We start from the raw sequence: 16949 nt of genomic DNA on the forward strand, positions 1-16949 counted from the left end.
CCTTTTGCACACATTGCATGTATGTGTACAGACAATACCGACGGTGTACGTTGCACTCCGGTTTGTGTGTGTCCTACAAAGGCATCGCACAGTAGGCATGCGGAAGACCGCCCACGTGTATGACTCTGTGTACACAAGGGTCAATAATAATAGTGGTGTACTTTGATATGTACAAACATTCTAAACATTGTACCGGCCGACTGTTCCGCGGGAAAGCTTGAAGAAATTGCGTCAGGACAAAACTCTCCCCGCCAGCTCGTCGCACCAGTGCAGCTCAATCATAAAGTATGTGTGATCTTTCTTTCGTTACCTCTCTCATTGACACGTATAGCATAACTTTGGTACATATAAGTTTGAGTATAAAGAGTGGGCGAGCCCGCGAGCTTAGAGGGCATACACTGAAGTTAAACACACCTCATAGTATTATATACAGCTCATGGGTACAGTGTAGTATACAAATTCGCCGATCGCGTCACAGTTCGTTACTTTCACAAAATACAGCACAAAGTATGCACGATAGACCAATGCAAAAGGTACCTACATAGAGAATGATATACTATTCATCAATTCGAAAGAACGATATTTATCGCGATAGTGTTTTAAACACAGGGCTGCGGCTTTCGTCACATGAGCATTGAGGATCAAGTGGTAATGGTGTGTAACTGTGAGTGAATAGATGGTAAAGTGCCATAGGGCATGTTAGCTATCTATACCGATCCCGCGGCGTTTTCAACTTTCGCCAATCTTAATTTTAGCAGAGTGATCAACGGCACCTGCCATTGACAGGGTATAAATCCTGTGTTGTGATCGCTCAAACTTTGGCAGTTCAGTGCGATATCACACTATCCGAGTTGGATCCCTGCGCCAGCTGCGCCGGTGACTTCCGGGTAAAAACACACGTGATAAACCTATAGGGACCTACGGCTACGCACTGTATGTGCACACACGCATACGAACAGTATGGGGTTTGCTACCCACAAATTCACCCCTGTGCGAGTACAAGTTATAATCATACCACATAACGGGATATATACTGAGTAGATCTCTCAATTAGTTTGAAATATGCCCGGTCAACCGTATAGCGCAAATCAACGTTTGAAGAAATGCAATTCCCATAATGCTATAACAATAGTAATTAGCTGCATGAAACAAATGCGGGTCATTTTCGTTTACAGTTATCATATAATGAAGTATAAAGGCTATTTTCAGCCAGGAAGGTTTCATCTCACGTCTTCCTGGCTTGAGCGTCCATCTTTTCCGTTTGACATAATTTCCGGCGTTGACTTGCATTTCAATTACATATTTCCGCAATCTGTTAGTCTCTCACCACTTCACGTTAATTGATTGATTTATTGATTGATTTATTGATTGATTTGATTTGATTTGACTTATTGTCCAATAAGGAAATTCAGTTTTCACATGGTTTGACAATGCAGATACATCACCATACACATTTCCATAATTTATGAACAGAAAAGTAACATATTACGTAATATTGAATAAAAAGATAATATAAAACACATGGAAGGATGTATACATCTCCATTGTTTGAACTGACTTATCGCGGGAATTAATATTTCAACGTCAGCTGTGTGTGTGTGTGTGTGTGTGTGTGTGTGTATGTGTGTGTGTGAAGTGTGTTGTTATTCATTTATTTATTTTCATTTTTTATTTTTTTTATTTTCTATTTTTTATTATCTTCTTTTTTTACTTTAGACCTTCGTATCGTCTCTATAGCGCAGACCAAATTGTGCTGACGGAAGTTTGGGAGTGTCCTGTACAATCACATACACAGGACAGCTAGATGGCAACTTCAACAGGTGAGTATAGGAGTAGGCCTACTGCTTTCATGGTTTTTATTTCACCACTGCGTAAAATTGCATAGCAGACAAAATAGCCTACCATGTAACGGTAAATCTCGCGGGATGGTTATTAATTTCATATTTTACGTATACCTCTCTGTATCAATACAGTCTCCGTCATAATAACGGCTCTTTGAAAGTTGTCCACGTCCCCTCTTGTAGCTATCACAACGCACAGCCTTTTAAGGCCTCGACATATAAAGGTTTGAAATGTTTTGAAATCACAAACGCGCTGGCACTTTTAGGGGCGGATCCAGGAATTCCGTAAAGGGGGGGGGGGGGGGGGGGGGGTGAGGCGCCTTTACAAAATGTGCTAGTAATGTGTATATTATTGAATAATGTTTAATGGCAGTGTTTTAACCTCTTTTAAGCTTCTCCGTTGTATAATCGGATGAAATCAATGTTCATTTGCCATGTCTACTGAAAATGTGTGAAATGTATAGGCCTAATTATAGCCTGTTATAGAGTAAAGAATTAAATAATTTGGTAGCCATTTTTTATGCAAGTTATATGGTCTTGCACTAAGAAGTTCACTTAGAAACAGCGGGCTCATTAGATAAAATTATACCAAACAGTCCAGTGCCCCACTTTAAAAGAATCGCATAATTTTGGTTGAGACGTAACTTTTCTTTTCTAACATTTTTTGGTGAGAAAATGAAAATGTTCTTATAAAATATGAAAGAGCATGTAATTCCAAGACGAATTCAACTTTTATTTGATGAAAATTGGTTTTGAAATCGCCGAGGTATCCAAAGCAGAGCGATCGTGATAAAAGGAGTGGGACCCACCTTTTATTATCATCGTTTGGATTTTGTTTATATTGTTTTTGGATGTCTCAGCCGTTCCAAAACCAATTTTCATCGAATAAGCTTGGAATTACTTTAGAATGCTATGCTGTGTACTATTTTATAAGTGGTGTCTTGGTATCTCGCAAAAATCTAAAAGCCCAATTCTCGCCTCCACCAATCCTGTACCATCCCTTTAACACTAAAATGCCGCTAGTATTCACATTTTTCGAAAATCCCTTTAGACTAATATGGGTAACGTTGGTTTACCATACAGCAGGAAGTCCGCCCGCTGTCTTCGTGTCGCAGACAAACGATGACGTGAACCCGACGGAAGTGACGTTGGCTTACAACGTCAACGCATGCCACGGTGGCGGCACAGCTCTTGGTATCTGCACAACTCAAGAGGGATCGGACTCCAACACCATTCTCTCTCTCATTCGCTCTGGTTACTATGGTAATCATTTCGAAAGCAAGTTGGTTGCGTCTTCGAGTGCGAAGGACACCAACGGATCTTCAGGATCAGAATTTTCACAAACCGACAGAGATGGGAACCTCATCCTCAAGGCGTATGGGGGTCATGTAGCTGCGACCTTGTTCTCAAATCAGTCGCGATATACTTCCGGGGGTCATTGTCTTCGGCGCGATTCAGCAGCAGACGGCTCGCTGAACCTGACGCTTCGTGAGATCGGCTTTGCAAACGAAGCAACGGATGAGGGCGCTGTTTCTTTTCTTGCTGTCTGCAGTTCCTCAAAGACCGATGAGTCGACTCCCATAGCCTGCTGCTACCTAGTAGAAGTTCGTCCCGGGAAGGAGAAGAATGACGTCACTTCTATTCCCGTCGGGAACTGCGGCCCAAATCGCCTGAAGGATAAGTGGGTGTTTTCTAGCGATGGAAAAGACTCTCTGCAGATAACCGGTCCACCCGGCGGTCATTTTGCCTTTGTCTGCAATGCCAAGCCGTCTGATAATCAAGGTTCGGATGGGAACGTGCAAACTGGAAAGACACATTTCTCCGAAGCGTACAACGGCGAACACGACACGATTCTCCTTCCAAAGATCAAAACACACTACGGCAGAGCCCTGCTCTTGCTCTGCTCAAGAAGCTGTCCTGTCACCAATCTCACCACCTCCGCACTCTACCTCGTGGCTCCGCTGGCTCTGAAAACCGGAGTGTTCTGCCTTGCATGGTTGACTGAAGATCCTGATGTTACCTCCCGCCAGGGCGTATCGGATATCTGGAGGATATCGAAGAAAATCGGCAAGTTGACGGCTAGGTTGCAGAAAGATGTGACGGGGCCATGTCGCTATGCCTTCATCTCCAATGCTCCGGAAGATATTTCCAATGTCGGGATGAGGTCAACACGGGGAAGCTGCCTAGCAACGGGTAGTGTGAAACCTGTCGATGGCGAGCTCTCCGTCAGGGATGGTGTGATCAGCATTAGTACAGAGTCGCGACAAGAAGTCTTCATTGAAGTGAATGGTGTGGCGCTAGAATCGGTGAAAGAGTCTCAGTTCAAAGAAAATTCTGGACAATTCGTCTGCCAGATCAGTCATCCACAAGACAGTTGCGCTTCTGGTGGATTGAAACTCTACAGGCCATATGTCTGCTTGAAGAACAAAGGTGAGCTTGTTGTCATTAGCTTTTCGAGTAATGTTCGTTATTCCGAAGGATCATTAATCCGAAAATGAAGTAATTGTCGTAATTCCGAAGGTTCGTCACTATTAAACACGCAAATTCCGTATACCACAAATAGATGCTCTAACACGTCTAATCCGCAAATGAATATAAGAGAATGGTAAAACTAACGCACCTTCGGAATTACGAACCTTATTTCTTTTCCGGATTAACGAACCGTCATTTATTTTCGGTTCTAACGAACCTTATTCAATTATAAACTTTCTGACTAAACAAACCTTCGGAAACATGACCCGTAACTAACATTTCAACTCTTCATGAATGTTATCAAAATATATTGTACGTTGGAAATAGCTTCAGAATGTTACAGTTTTTAATCATGCCATAAAAGTAGGTTTATGCTAACAAATAATATTGAACATGAACGTTAGCGGCTTTGACTTGTGGAATGAGTGTTATAAGTTTTATAATAATTTCTGGGTGTCTAACCTTTGCTTACTAACAGTGAGGAAAAACAAACAAACAAACAAACAAATAAAAACAAAACACACAAACCAAAAACAATATTTCCAATATTTCCTCATAGAGATGTGATTTGTATGATTATCTGGAAAAATCTGGAAAATCTTGGAACTTTCCAGGATCTATACGCCTTGAGACCTGATGAAGGGTTGTTTCTTTGAGTGTATAAACTGTGTATGAGACGTCCATTATGAGCTTCCTCGTGGAGACGCTATATATGAGCTCCCTTGTGGAGACATCATGGTATATTTAATATTTTTGTTTAATATCTCTTAAGATTTATTATGTTTGTTTTATGTTAGTATTGTCTGGGGCAAATTATGATATGTTGTATAGGGCCCCCAATCTTTTTTCTCTCGAAACTGTTGTGATGCTTAAGTACTAGATTGGCATGACAGGATGTCTGGAATATGTAGAAAATTCCGCTAAATTCCGCTGAAAATTGACACTCTCTTGACTTGTTACTGCCATTTTTGCAATGCTATATCCTGTGTCTTCTGAAGGCGGTATATTAACCCTAAAAAGACTGGGCTATTTTGGTAGCTCGAAAGACTGGGAGGGGGGGGGGGGGGGGCCTAAAGGGCCCCCCCCTTAAGATCTCGGCCGTGGATCGCGTGATCGCTGCAAAAATTTGCACGATGGTAGTGTGCGATGTAATCTACAAGATCGTATATTTAAATTTTCCAAAATAGTCTTCTTTTATTTTATTTTGATTAATTATGCTAATTTATGCGAGAAATCAGACTTTTTTTATCTAAATCAGTAAATAAAGCTCCAAAAGTGCTCATTTTTGGTCTAGATATTCTTTTTAGCATTCTTAGCAAATTTACTTGAAAAAAAATTCGGTATCAAAATTAATTTCTTATTTATTTTATTGTTTTATGAATTTCTTATGTATTTCCTTGTTTTTCGACCTTTTGTTTTTGTTGTTTTTTTCAGCAAAATTTGTGGCAGACCCTTTTTGAAGCATAATACTACTAAAACAAATTGATTTTAGCCATTGAGAATAAAAATAAGCATATTTATATGAACCATGTGATAAAACTCAATTTGTATTGACTTTGTACACAAAATCACATTTTTGAGCCATTTTCGGTCTCGCGGGCATGTACAAAAAGTTATGTAACTTCAGAACCGTATCCCCGGGTGTCACAAATTTGGTGTCAAAATGTGCGGGAAACTCGAAAGAAAAAAGTCATAGAGCATCGCGGCGAGAGCATTGCGTGTTGCTGAGTAATCGCGCGAAATATCGAGGGCGGGGGGCCTTTTAGGCCCCCCCCCCCCCAGTCTTTTTAGGGTTAAGTCAAGTGTTCTTTCTATATGCTACAGAAATCAAAGTACCGGTACATGGGATTATCTGTGTGTTTTCTGTATATATTGCTCGTCTCCTGTGACACCGCGAACTGTCGCATCTTTTTTTATCCAACAGAAAATAATAAGTCCGGTTTTCTTGAGAATTCACTGTTGTGTTCTACTGGTATCTCTGCAGTCACTAAATTCAAGTGTTTGTGTCGATTCCTTTTTAAAAGCCGGAATCCTCAAGGACATATTATTGTCAAAGCTATATCATGTTAGAAATGTTACACACCGACTAACCCCGAATCATGCCGAAGTTTTCCGACTCGTTTCTGATGGTTTGTATCGAGCTATCTCGAACCTACCTCGGCAGCCGCTCGGATCGTCTCTTGTGTTATATAGTGTATGCTCATACCCACTATGCTTCACAATTCGTCTATCAGAAAATAAAACCGTGGAAGTCGAGTTGGTTGGGTCACCTGTGCAAGTCGTGTGCCAGAAGATTGGAGTTCACCTCGCCGTCAACTTCGGCGGCCCTGCCTACGAAAGCGTGAATGGAGTCGTGTTCGAAGACGGCAGGATACTCTTGCCGTCTATCTGTCCATCCATCGGTGAGCCTCCGTTCACAAACGAATTTGAGGAAACATAAGAGTTTCTTAAACTCTGGATTCTTTTGAAATATGTTCGTTTGTTAGTAATAATTGAACATTCTTGATGGACTTGAATTTGTTCCTCTTTGATTCCTTCTTCTATGTGATTTGAATTTTCCTAATATTGACGAAAATGTCTTGATTGTAACGTGCAGATATTGGCACAAAGAGACGTAGTAACATATTTTCTTGGGTGGTAGAAGGCTTAATGAGAACATGCTTGCCGAAACGTCGGGATTGGGTAGGCACTTTTCAAGGCCACTCACATACTCCAGAAAGAATACGTGGTGCACCGTGAAGCCTTCTACCACCCAACGTTCTACCACCACGGAAGCCTTCAAAGATTTCAACATATTTTCTTCTTTTTGTGTGTGTAAGTTTTAAAGTTTTCGAGTGGTTGTGTTGTCAGTTTGATTCTACTTTTGTAGGCCTTTACCATGTTTACATTTAATGCTGGTCGACGAAAATGTTTGAAAAATATCATTCTTCTTTCCCTCATTATTGCATATCAAAGACAAAGCAATCAAATCAATAATTGATAGATCTTGCATCCTCGCTGCTTTGTCATGTGCCATGAATGTGTCCCCGTCATTTCAGAACAGGAACTACTCGAAGTGAGCCGCAAAATGCTTTCTTTGTTACCATGCTATTATGAAGAATAAGTTGAATTACACGACATTTCCGTTTCAGAGAGTATCTACACGGGATGCTACATCGATCCATCAACGAACTGTCATGGCGTTGTGTCTAGCACGGAGGATGGGGCGTTATACACGACATACATCGGAAACAGACTCACTAGCCCAGAAGGCATACACCTCAAGGTACAATGACCGCAGTTAATGTAAAAGAGGCTAAAAGTGTTATGTAATGAGCGACAATGTGGCTATGTCGGTAGTCTGTTGGTATCTGCAGTTGAGAGATTTATGCCTCTAGACGAGTAGATAGATGCCTGTTTGTTTGTTTGTTTGTTTCATTTTTCCATCTGAGAAGACCCCTGCATGGATAGCGCGTATTCAGCGGCACTAGCTGGTCTTCCATGGGGTACAACTGGATATGAGACAAAACCCCTTCACCAGGTTACCCTGCTCTTTGCAATGAATGAATGAAGAGCTATCTTGTGACTGTCGCACACCCGGGACCTCCATTTAATGTCCTATCCAAGGGACAGAGTGTTTTACGTTTGTTTGTTTGTTTGTTTGTTTGTTTGTTTTTTCTCAAAATAAAGCAGTGCTGATTGCTCAGTGCTCAGTCAAGGTATACTGCATGTTGAAAACTACAATCATTGGAACTTTTTTATCGAGAGCTTAACTTTTAATGATTTTATGATTACGTGTTTTATTGTTACCCTTTATCGGATGTCACATGTTATGCCAGAAATTGCTTGTTTCCATATGGCTTTGTGTCCTATTAATGCATATTCCATTTCCCTGCTTATCTCTTCAACATACCCTAACTTTCTTTACACTCTCCTCGCTTCCTCAATTGCTTCATAGATCGCGATTCCATCTGGTCAATATACCCTAACTCTATTCACACTCTCCTCTGGTCTGGCCTCCGCTGTGATTTCCGTAAATGGGAAGGACGTATCTGGTCACGTGAGTAAACTCTGTCTTTGTCATATTTCGTCGTCGCATCCGAGACGATTGATGCAGGCAGATAATAATACAGTCATGCCCGAATAGCGTAAAACAATATGCATAAACGACTTGGTAACAAGGGTTGCGGCAGACGCTAGCCAGTCGCAATTAGAGTGAAGTTACAAGTGGGCCTATCAATAGATGTTTCAACAATTAATAATGTTTATTTACAAATGGCTTGTGTTACGTCACTTGTATCTATATAAAGCAAAGTTATATTTTGGGCGTAATGTAGACACTAAGCTATGTTTTCTATCCAAACGTGTTTTAGATAACAGTTACTGTTTAGAACTTGAATGAAAAATCGAAATGAAAGAATCAAGACAGTTGTTCTTACGATGTTATATTGGTCACAGATCTAAAAGTCATTACTAAGTTGTTTTACCCTCTGTTGTATTTGGTTCAAAGAAATGCATAATGTTCATAACAATCACAGGCCTTACACATATACCTGTCCGTATGTAAATATATGGCTGTTGAATTTTTATTTCATAGGCTGTTTACTCTAAAAATACACCCCGCTGTTTTTCAACAACATTGATCAAATATACAAACATGATGATTTAGTGACTACCTGCATAACTGGGAGTTTTAGATATTCCCTGGTTTACTTCCAGGTTCGAAGTCAACTGGAATGCATTGCTGACGTCAGCCCAGCATGCACTGCGAAGAATGCCTCCATTCCCATGGTGACGTCAGATGAATTTGTGGAGATAACAATCAAGAGTGGTGAGTGCTAGTGCTAATCATTTTTAGTCGAAATTCAACAAAGTACTCTATCCCAGTCCATCATGTATTATTCAAATTTTCATTGCTTAAATTAGTTTAACAATAACCACGAATCAAGTTTAGCGTTGCTGACACTTCATCTTTTGGCGCGTTGTTTGTATCCGACCTGTCAACACCGTCTTTATCTTATTTTGACTTTTGTCACTCTACATCACAACAAAGTTACCCCTGGATGTGATGAAGTTGGATATAGGCCTATCTTAAAGGAAATGAAATTACAACTTGAAGAAGCGTTTCAGATTTATTAATAAATTAAAGTCTTGATGCTTTTTGAAAATCTTGTACATCACTTTTTCCCCTAACAAACTCCGCCCTCCAATCCCACATCTCTCCTTCCGTGACCTTTGACCTTTTTCCACACATCATCCCCGTCATAAACTGCAGGCGACCCAGATGAGTCCGTGAAGCTGTCGGCAATTCTCATACACGACGAGCGGTTCCCTGGTGTGAGTAACCCTTGCGACACGGAAGCATCCCCAGGCCTGAGCCAAGAGGTAGGTGCATGGCCCTAATTCAAGGCACACCCCGATATAGCCGACCTGATTTCAGTGTCTGCTCGAGCTCCTCTTTGCATGCGATCGTCTCTAGAACTTATACAACATAAAGTTCGTTAGTGACTCTTGATAAGAAGCGTATTGATATGAACTCAATGTTTTTCAGTTTTTCTTGTCACTGGGAAATTAAATCCAAAATATGTCAACTCAGTACCCATTTTTGTACTATCTTGGTTTGCAAGGTTTGAACATGATAGACACAATTTTGTTTCTATTTCCTTGTACTTACTTGCCTGTGATGGACAGGTAGTATCCTAGGATTATTTATCACATCCTTTAATTTGCAAAGGAAATAAAGTATGTTATACACACATTATGTAGTGTTTTTTAATAGTAATGACCGAATAACAAAATTGACTATTTGTATTTTCAACACCCCCAAAATTGAGATGTAGAGCTAAAAAACTACAATGGTCATCTGAATGATATAGGAGCATACGTTTCGGGCATATACGATAGCTCATAAATATTAATCGCATGATATGCAATGTACACTAATCTAAAGTAGGCCTATGAAGAACAATATTTTCAACTATGCTTAGTGTAATAGTGTTGTTACTATCAAAAAATTATCACCGTCACTGTCGTTGTAGTAATTTAAAGTATCCTTTAAATCTCCACCTGTATAGCTCGCCGAAGAGGTCGCTCCACTGGACCGTCAGATTATGGGCGGTGACGTCAAGTACCTTGGATGGTCAGCCAATCTCCTGACTTTGCTGGTCAGTGGCCGCTTTGAATGACATGTTTCTATCAAAAATGGTTAACATTGGCAGAGTCTCGGTATTGACTGCGAAAAGCTATGACATCTATTCTAGAAAAGAATTCCTGATACTAATATCTCAACGGTGTACTCATCATACGTTCATGCATAATAGATCAACAGTCTATGCCCTGGCTGTTGATCAAGTAACTTTAAAAAATTGTATTGCGATCTCAACTAACCGACTTCTACTCATACATCCATTGATTTTCGAATTCGGAGTGGTAGGAGATCACTTTAAAGCAACGGTTGTAAAGTACTAGTTTAGTTACCACAGGCTTAATAACAATTATAATGACAAATTGCACCAAAACGTAATGAAGTTATAACATAGGTGATGCAATTCTTTTCATCTCTGAAAGATATATTGGACTGTTTCTCCTTGACTTCATGGGATCCTTTATTTTCTGGTCATTTGCCTGTTTCTCTTTGCATAGAGATGTACCATTACTACCATAAGAGATGATTATTCGTCGCCTTTGTCAACACTACAACCCATAAAAAATACGCCATCTTTCTTTACTCTTTCTTCAAAGAAAGCTTATCATAGAAACATTAGCGAGCGTTAGATCTGCCATGCGAACGCTCGAGACGACGCTATAACGGCTAAAGATAGTTTTCTGCACGAGCGCGATGCAGCTATTTCCGTCGTTCAACCCGGGAGGCTGCTTCGTCTTTGTTTTCGCGTCGTAGGTCTAAAGCTCGCTAGTAAAGACTGATGGGCAATCGAAACAGGCTTACAAATCGTGTAGGTTCATTATCACTCACCATGAGAGGACCTCTGAGTCTTACAACAGCCAAATCTTCCCTTATTTACAGGGCAATGGAAGTACTGCGCCTGCGCGAGAGGCATCCGAGACGAAACCACAAGAAGAGGATGGAAGTTCACGTAAGTGTGATGCTGCCATCCTGTTTTGTTGATTTGGATTTATTCCATGTGGCCTCTAATTAAAGGAAACATTTAAAATGCTCACGAGGAAGCTATAAAGGGACAAAAATGTCTAATGACTTTAAGCCCCAATAACCCTTTATGTGTCGATGATTCAAAATAATGTACACAAAATCACACACGAACCTATGGACACGAAATTAAAGTGACGCCCAGAGGTTTAACCCTATAAAGCCCAAGCTATTTTGACCCCTTCCAGGCCCAAGGGGGGGGGGGGGGGGGGGGGGCACATTGTGCCCCCCCTATATAACTTCTTTATTATATGGTGTATGACCGTCATATTTGGCACATGGGTAGAGCAACTCGTACTCTACATGACCCGACATTTGAAATTTCCCAAGGTCATCCACTGAGGGCGCTATTTACCAAAATATAAAGAAATACATAGGAAATATGCTAAAATCATGTTTTTTCTTTGTATTTCTTTATCCCCAGTATATATGTTTCTATCTTATATCAATCATTTTCATATTTACCATAAAGGAAAAGCAAGTCAACCTTCACAATTTTTTTAATGCTTGAAATTGCTCAAGGTCAACATGTGGGGGCGCTATTCATTACAATATAAAGAAATATATGAAACCTATGACGTATTGCTTGGAATGGGCACATATACTGGTATCACATTTCATATTTCCAAAATATTGAAATTTTGAGTTTGCAGATTGATGATATGATAAACAAATGATATTACAGGCAAAGCTTGTGTGAAAATAACCCAAAATAAAAGGGTAGTCTTTGAAAAATGCTGTATTTTCAATTATTTCTATTATATCTATTGTTTGATGCCTATGTCGTGGAAAAATAAAGGAAATAATAAAAAGAGCATTTCAGGGTAATTCACAACCATTATTACTTCACATTTTGGTCCTTCAGCAAATTACAGCCAAGAAAGCCCCCATTTCATCCATTATCATACTGTTAACTGAAACTGGAACAGAAAATCATGCAAAATCTGACGAACATGGTTGTCAGTTTACGGTTGCCATGGCAACCAGCAATATCAAACATGGCTAAATTATATATCAAAATGTTTACAATAAGATTCTAGGAAAAGTCACCAAATTTGGTTGAAATCGAGTAAAGGGTGTGGGAGTGGCAAACGAAAATATGGTGGGGGGGGGCACAATGTGCCCCCCCCCCCCTTGGGCTTTATAGGGTTAAAGCGATGAGGTAATGACTGCGAAAGGTCCTGCCAATGGCCTCAAACCATTGACCTTATGATTTAGACACAGTAGTCATATCCAATGAACCACTACAACTCCTCCATTGTATGATGATAATGACGATGATACTTCTACTACATCTGTAGACGAGAAAGCTTCCGAGTGACCAACGGCTTTAGCTCCCTAATAATCCTTTCTGTGTCGATAAATGTGAACAGATTTCACAAACAAACCTATGGATAAGAAACGGATGACACGCAAAGGGATAAAACAATGAGGCAGTGAATACAAAGTGTCTTGCCAAAAGGAATTTTCGCTCCTGCCGATGGATTCGAACCGCTGACCTTATGATTTAGACACCATGATACTAAGCCCCAACAGCTCATTCATTGCATGATGATGATGATCAGGGGGGCGTTTCATCAACGAGTTCGTCGGAGTTTTCACCGACAAATTTGCTATCAGCCAATCAGACCAAGGATTTCATTAGCTTTTTACAGTTGTCAGTGTAAATCCTTGTGTCTGATTGGCTGATAGCAAGTTTGTCGGTGAAAACCTCCGACGAACTCGTTGATGAAACGCCCCCCTGATGGTGGACTTACTTATGCATAATGCGAACACTTAATCTGTTATGCGATTAAACTCTTCAATTATAGATTTCAAAAAGATAATTTCTGCTAATGCACTCATCGTCGAAAGACCTTTCATTCTCTTTCAATCTTCTCCTCGCTCTCTCTCTCTCTCTCTCATTATTTCATTAATCTGTTTTTCTCTTATTTTTTTTTTTAGCAGTTGACGCTGTGACGACGTCACAAACCCTCAACCTGTCTGATTATTTGTCAGCAGAATCGATGGACAATATTCCTACAATTGAAGTAAGTTTGTGTATTGATTGTGCTATCATCAGTCATTTCAATTATCATTTCAGTTAACTTGCTTGTAGAATCCAGTGGTCAAATGACTCATAACGAGTAATTCTGCGGTTTTCCTCAAGATTCGGTCCAGATTAAAATGAATGGTATTTATCTTTTTACCTCTTCCCGCTCTAGATGTAATTTAGTAATGCAATGACTGTGCATAATAAGTCTGTTATCATTGTTTTCTCAACATGTGCACTTATTTTCAGTTGGTAAACCATGTATATAATCGCTTAATGTGAATAGATAACACTGTAGTAACGTTGTAAGTCATGTATATAATCGTTTAATGTGGATAGATAACACTCTAATAATGTTGTAATCCAATTTTTGAAGAAAACAATAGAAACAAAAACTGAGGCGCTAAAAATGCTTATTACCTTTCAACTGCTGAATACTGAGTACATAGTTTGTTCATATGGGGCATTTGTGATTTGTTGTCATTTTTTTTTGTCCATTGTCAGTGGTGACGAGGTTACACACAACCCAATTTCAAAGTTTCAGTCACAGGCAGACTGGGTTTCCAGGAGGGAAGAGCATACTAAGTTCAAAAGATATATGTGACCCTGCACCTCAAAACAACCAAAAAGTCGCCAGGCATGAATTTTTAGTTAAGAACATATTCTGAAAGAGCAGACCTTGAGCTTTCAAATGATGTATAACTCAAATCAAATGGACTCTCCTAACCTATCTAAATATTGGAAAGAAAGCACAAACTCAGGAAAAGTGTGAACTGAGAAAAGAGGCTCTGAAGTACAGTGTCTATTCAAGCACTTAATCCTTACCAAACCGTACTGGCTGTGCGATGAATGGGACAAAAAACAGGAAGTAAACCACCAGAGTAACAACAATGAAGGGATTATCAGATTGAAATGAAATAAATCAAGCATGCTTCATTAACACATTCTGTCCATAATCAATGCCAACTTTCAAAGCAGTAGCACTATCCTTTCAAAAGTTATTAGAGTTGAAAGTGAAGAGTGTTGACAAGGTTTTTCAGAAATGAAAAAGGGAACTCTAAAAACACACCTAATCTCACTATTCTACCAAAAATGTTCTAGATAAACTGCTAAAAAAACACACTTTCCTGCTCGTTTTATGATACCAAATTTTAGCATAATGTAAAAGAAGACCCGCTCTTTCAGAAAATATGAAAAAGTTAAGTTCGGCTAGGTTGACCCATTTCACTTATGTTCAGTCCTTACGCAAAGTCAATGTGTGCGACTTTATGATCGTTTTGAGGTGCACGGTCACATATATTCAGGAAAAGAAACGTCATCAGTGTTTATTAATAATCCTCAAACCCGTACGGTGTTTTTCCCAGTTTTCCGAGTCCTACCGTATGCCACTTGGAAAGCAAGGCACTTATGACGTCACAGTTCGATTGGAGAAGAGTGACGGGACTCGAGTTGACGAGCGATTGACGAAGGGGACGCTTTCACGCTCCAAAAACTGGACCAAAGCTAAGCTAATCGTAGATGGATACGGAAAAGGCGTGAGGAGACTTGTCGTAGAGACACGAGGTAATATCACACAAACTCAATCACACATTTCTAATCTTGTATAACACTCGGACCCATGCACCACGGTGACCCCCTGGGAAGGGTGTTCCTGTGCATGATTTTGCTGAGACTAATATCCATCTCTCTCACTCGGGGTACGAATTTGTTATGATGTACGAAGAATTTAATCGCGAGACTGGATATTGGAGCATTTTGAAATATTTCATAGTAAATCCATCATCAGACTAGAGCAAAAGAAAACCTTTCCAACAATATCTCACTTGCGACATAACAAGAAATATGCTTGAAGTTATGATTATGAAAAAATATCCTATATTTTCTCTAGCAGGTTTGATCGCAAAATTCTTAAATTGACAATCAATTTTGCGATGGAACTCTTCATACAACGCACTCCCGTTATAACGAACACGAACGAAATTCCGGTTACAATGAAGTAAAAATCTAGGCCTTAACATGATTATCCGTTTCATGTTTTTTGATGTTCATTTGTTCGGTTATAACGACAATTTCGATATTACAAAAGAAAACTGCCGGTCCCGAGGACTTCGTTATAACGGGAGTACACTGTAGTATGAAATCATTCGTTTCCTCCGCTTGTTCACTAACTGTAGTGTCTGGGAAGACGGTTGAACATTCATCTCGTAGTCTACGCATCAAGTGTCGCCGGGCCAACAGCTCTGGACGCGGTGACAACATGACTGACGTGAAGCTGGCAAAAGACGTCAAGAAACTGGCGGGAATGATTCGGGATGTGATACAGCGATATGGTGGTGGTGACGAGGCCGGACCAGATACGATGGAGAAGAGCCAACGTCAGTCACAAGGTATGACCGCGACAACAGAAATAGTAATGGGACCCACATACATCACTGTTAAATCCCAATCATTCACCAACACGAAAATTATGTATCATATAATGTCGCTTGAACAAGCAATCGAGAGATCACACATAATTATAGGTGTCTTTGCGTCTTGTGTAACAGTAAAGTGTCATCTGCCCTGACTCTCTCGCCAAATGAGTCTTTATACAAAGAAATGGAATGATCATTGTATGAGTCAAACATTTCACTTCCGCGTGCAATGCGATGTTTTCGTAGTCCCTCACATCTTGTTTGAATTATATCTCAGGTAGAGAATTGGCAGAAACCCAGAATATGTTTTGTTTTCCACGTTTTGATAGGCGCGACTTCTGATCTCTCATGGTATACGTACTCAATAATTTTTGATAACCAACGGTGAATAGGTTTAGATGAAACAGGATATTGTATAAAAACGAGAGTTATGCGTAGACGAGTGACACTGATTTTTGAGTATTTTTTTTTCAGTTTTAGAGACGTCTGCCCAGCCTCCGTCTCTGGAGGAACAACTGATGACGTCATCAGCACACGTGACTGAGAGTTCTCAATTTGATGCTGCTGCTGCTGATACAGCTGCATCCACCAAGTCCAGCAGCGGGCGAGGCGCGGCCAGGAAGAAGCGAGAGATCCGTGTCTTCGTCTCGAGCACCTTCACAGACTTCGCCGCCGAGAGGGAGCTGCTGATTAAGAAAGTATTCGGCGAGCTCAAGAGGATGTGTTTAGACAGGGGGGTGTTCTTCAGCTACGTGGACCTACGCTGGGGCATCACCAGCGACCAGAGCAACGATGGGCAAACTATCTCTATCTGCCTTAGAGAGGTCCGCCCTCTACTGTTACACTCATTTATAACGAAAATCTATCTCCACTATTTTTTTTGTCCTTTCAGTTTTATTAGGAAATTATTTTTTCCCACTCTTCCTTTAAATGTTTTCATCATGATATTATCATGATATCTTTCTTTTGTATTTCTCTCAAGCTACCTTTATTCTGCTTCTTGTTACCATTAGTAGGCCTACTGTTCTCCCTGATACTGCCTTGCT

The 16949-nt window shown here is 40.2% G+C and overlaps 1 protein-coding gene across 1 annotated transcript in view; it reads left to right on the top strand.

Moving 5' to 3' along the window:
• The first annotated feature begins 1804 nt into the window (after nt 1-1804).
• Nucleotides 1805-16949, top strand: part of LOC139738209 (uncharacterized) — a 30409-nt gene continuing 15264 nt past the window's right edge. Inside the window, exons 1-13 of the mRNA XM_071648866.1 lie at nt 1805-1820; nt 2925-4271; nt 6548-6715; nt 7445-7578; nt 8251-8352; nt 9012-9123; nt 9577-9677; nt 10367-10456; nt 11317-11386; nt 13405-13487; nt 14854-15052; nt 15664-15876; nt 16384-16727. Coding sequence (XP_071504967.1) covers nt 1805-1820; nt 2925-4271; nt 6548-6715; nt 7445-7578; nt 8251-8352; nt 9012-9123; nt 9577-9677; nt 10367-10456; nt 11317-11386; nt 13405-13487; nt 14854-15052; nt 15664-15876; nt 16384-16727 — 2979 coding nt within the window. The remainder of the gene's footprint in view (nt 1821-2924; nt 4272-6547; nt 6716-7444; nt 7579-8250; nt 8353-9011; nt 9124-9576; nt 9678-10366; nt 10457-11316; nt 11387-13404; nt 13488-14853; nt 15053-15663; nt 15877-16383; nt 16728-16949) is intronic.

Source organism: Diadema antillarum, unplaced genomic scaffold (genome assembly GCF_040938485.1).
Source record: "Diadema antillarum isolate AM-2024a unplaced genomic scaffold, OU_Dant_1.0 seq00000730_RagTag, whole genome shotgun sequence".
Classification (NCBI taxonomy): domain Eukaryota; kingdom Metazoa; phylum Echinodermata; class Echinoidea; order Diadematoida; family Diadematidae; genus Diadema; species Diadema antillarum.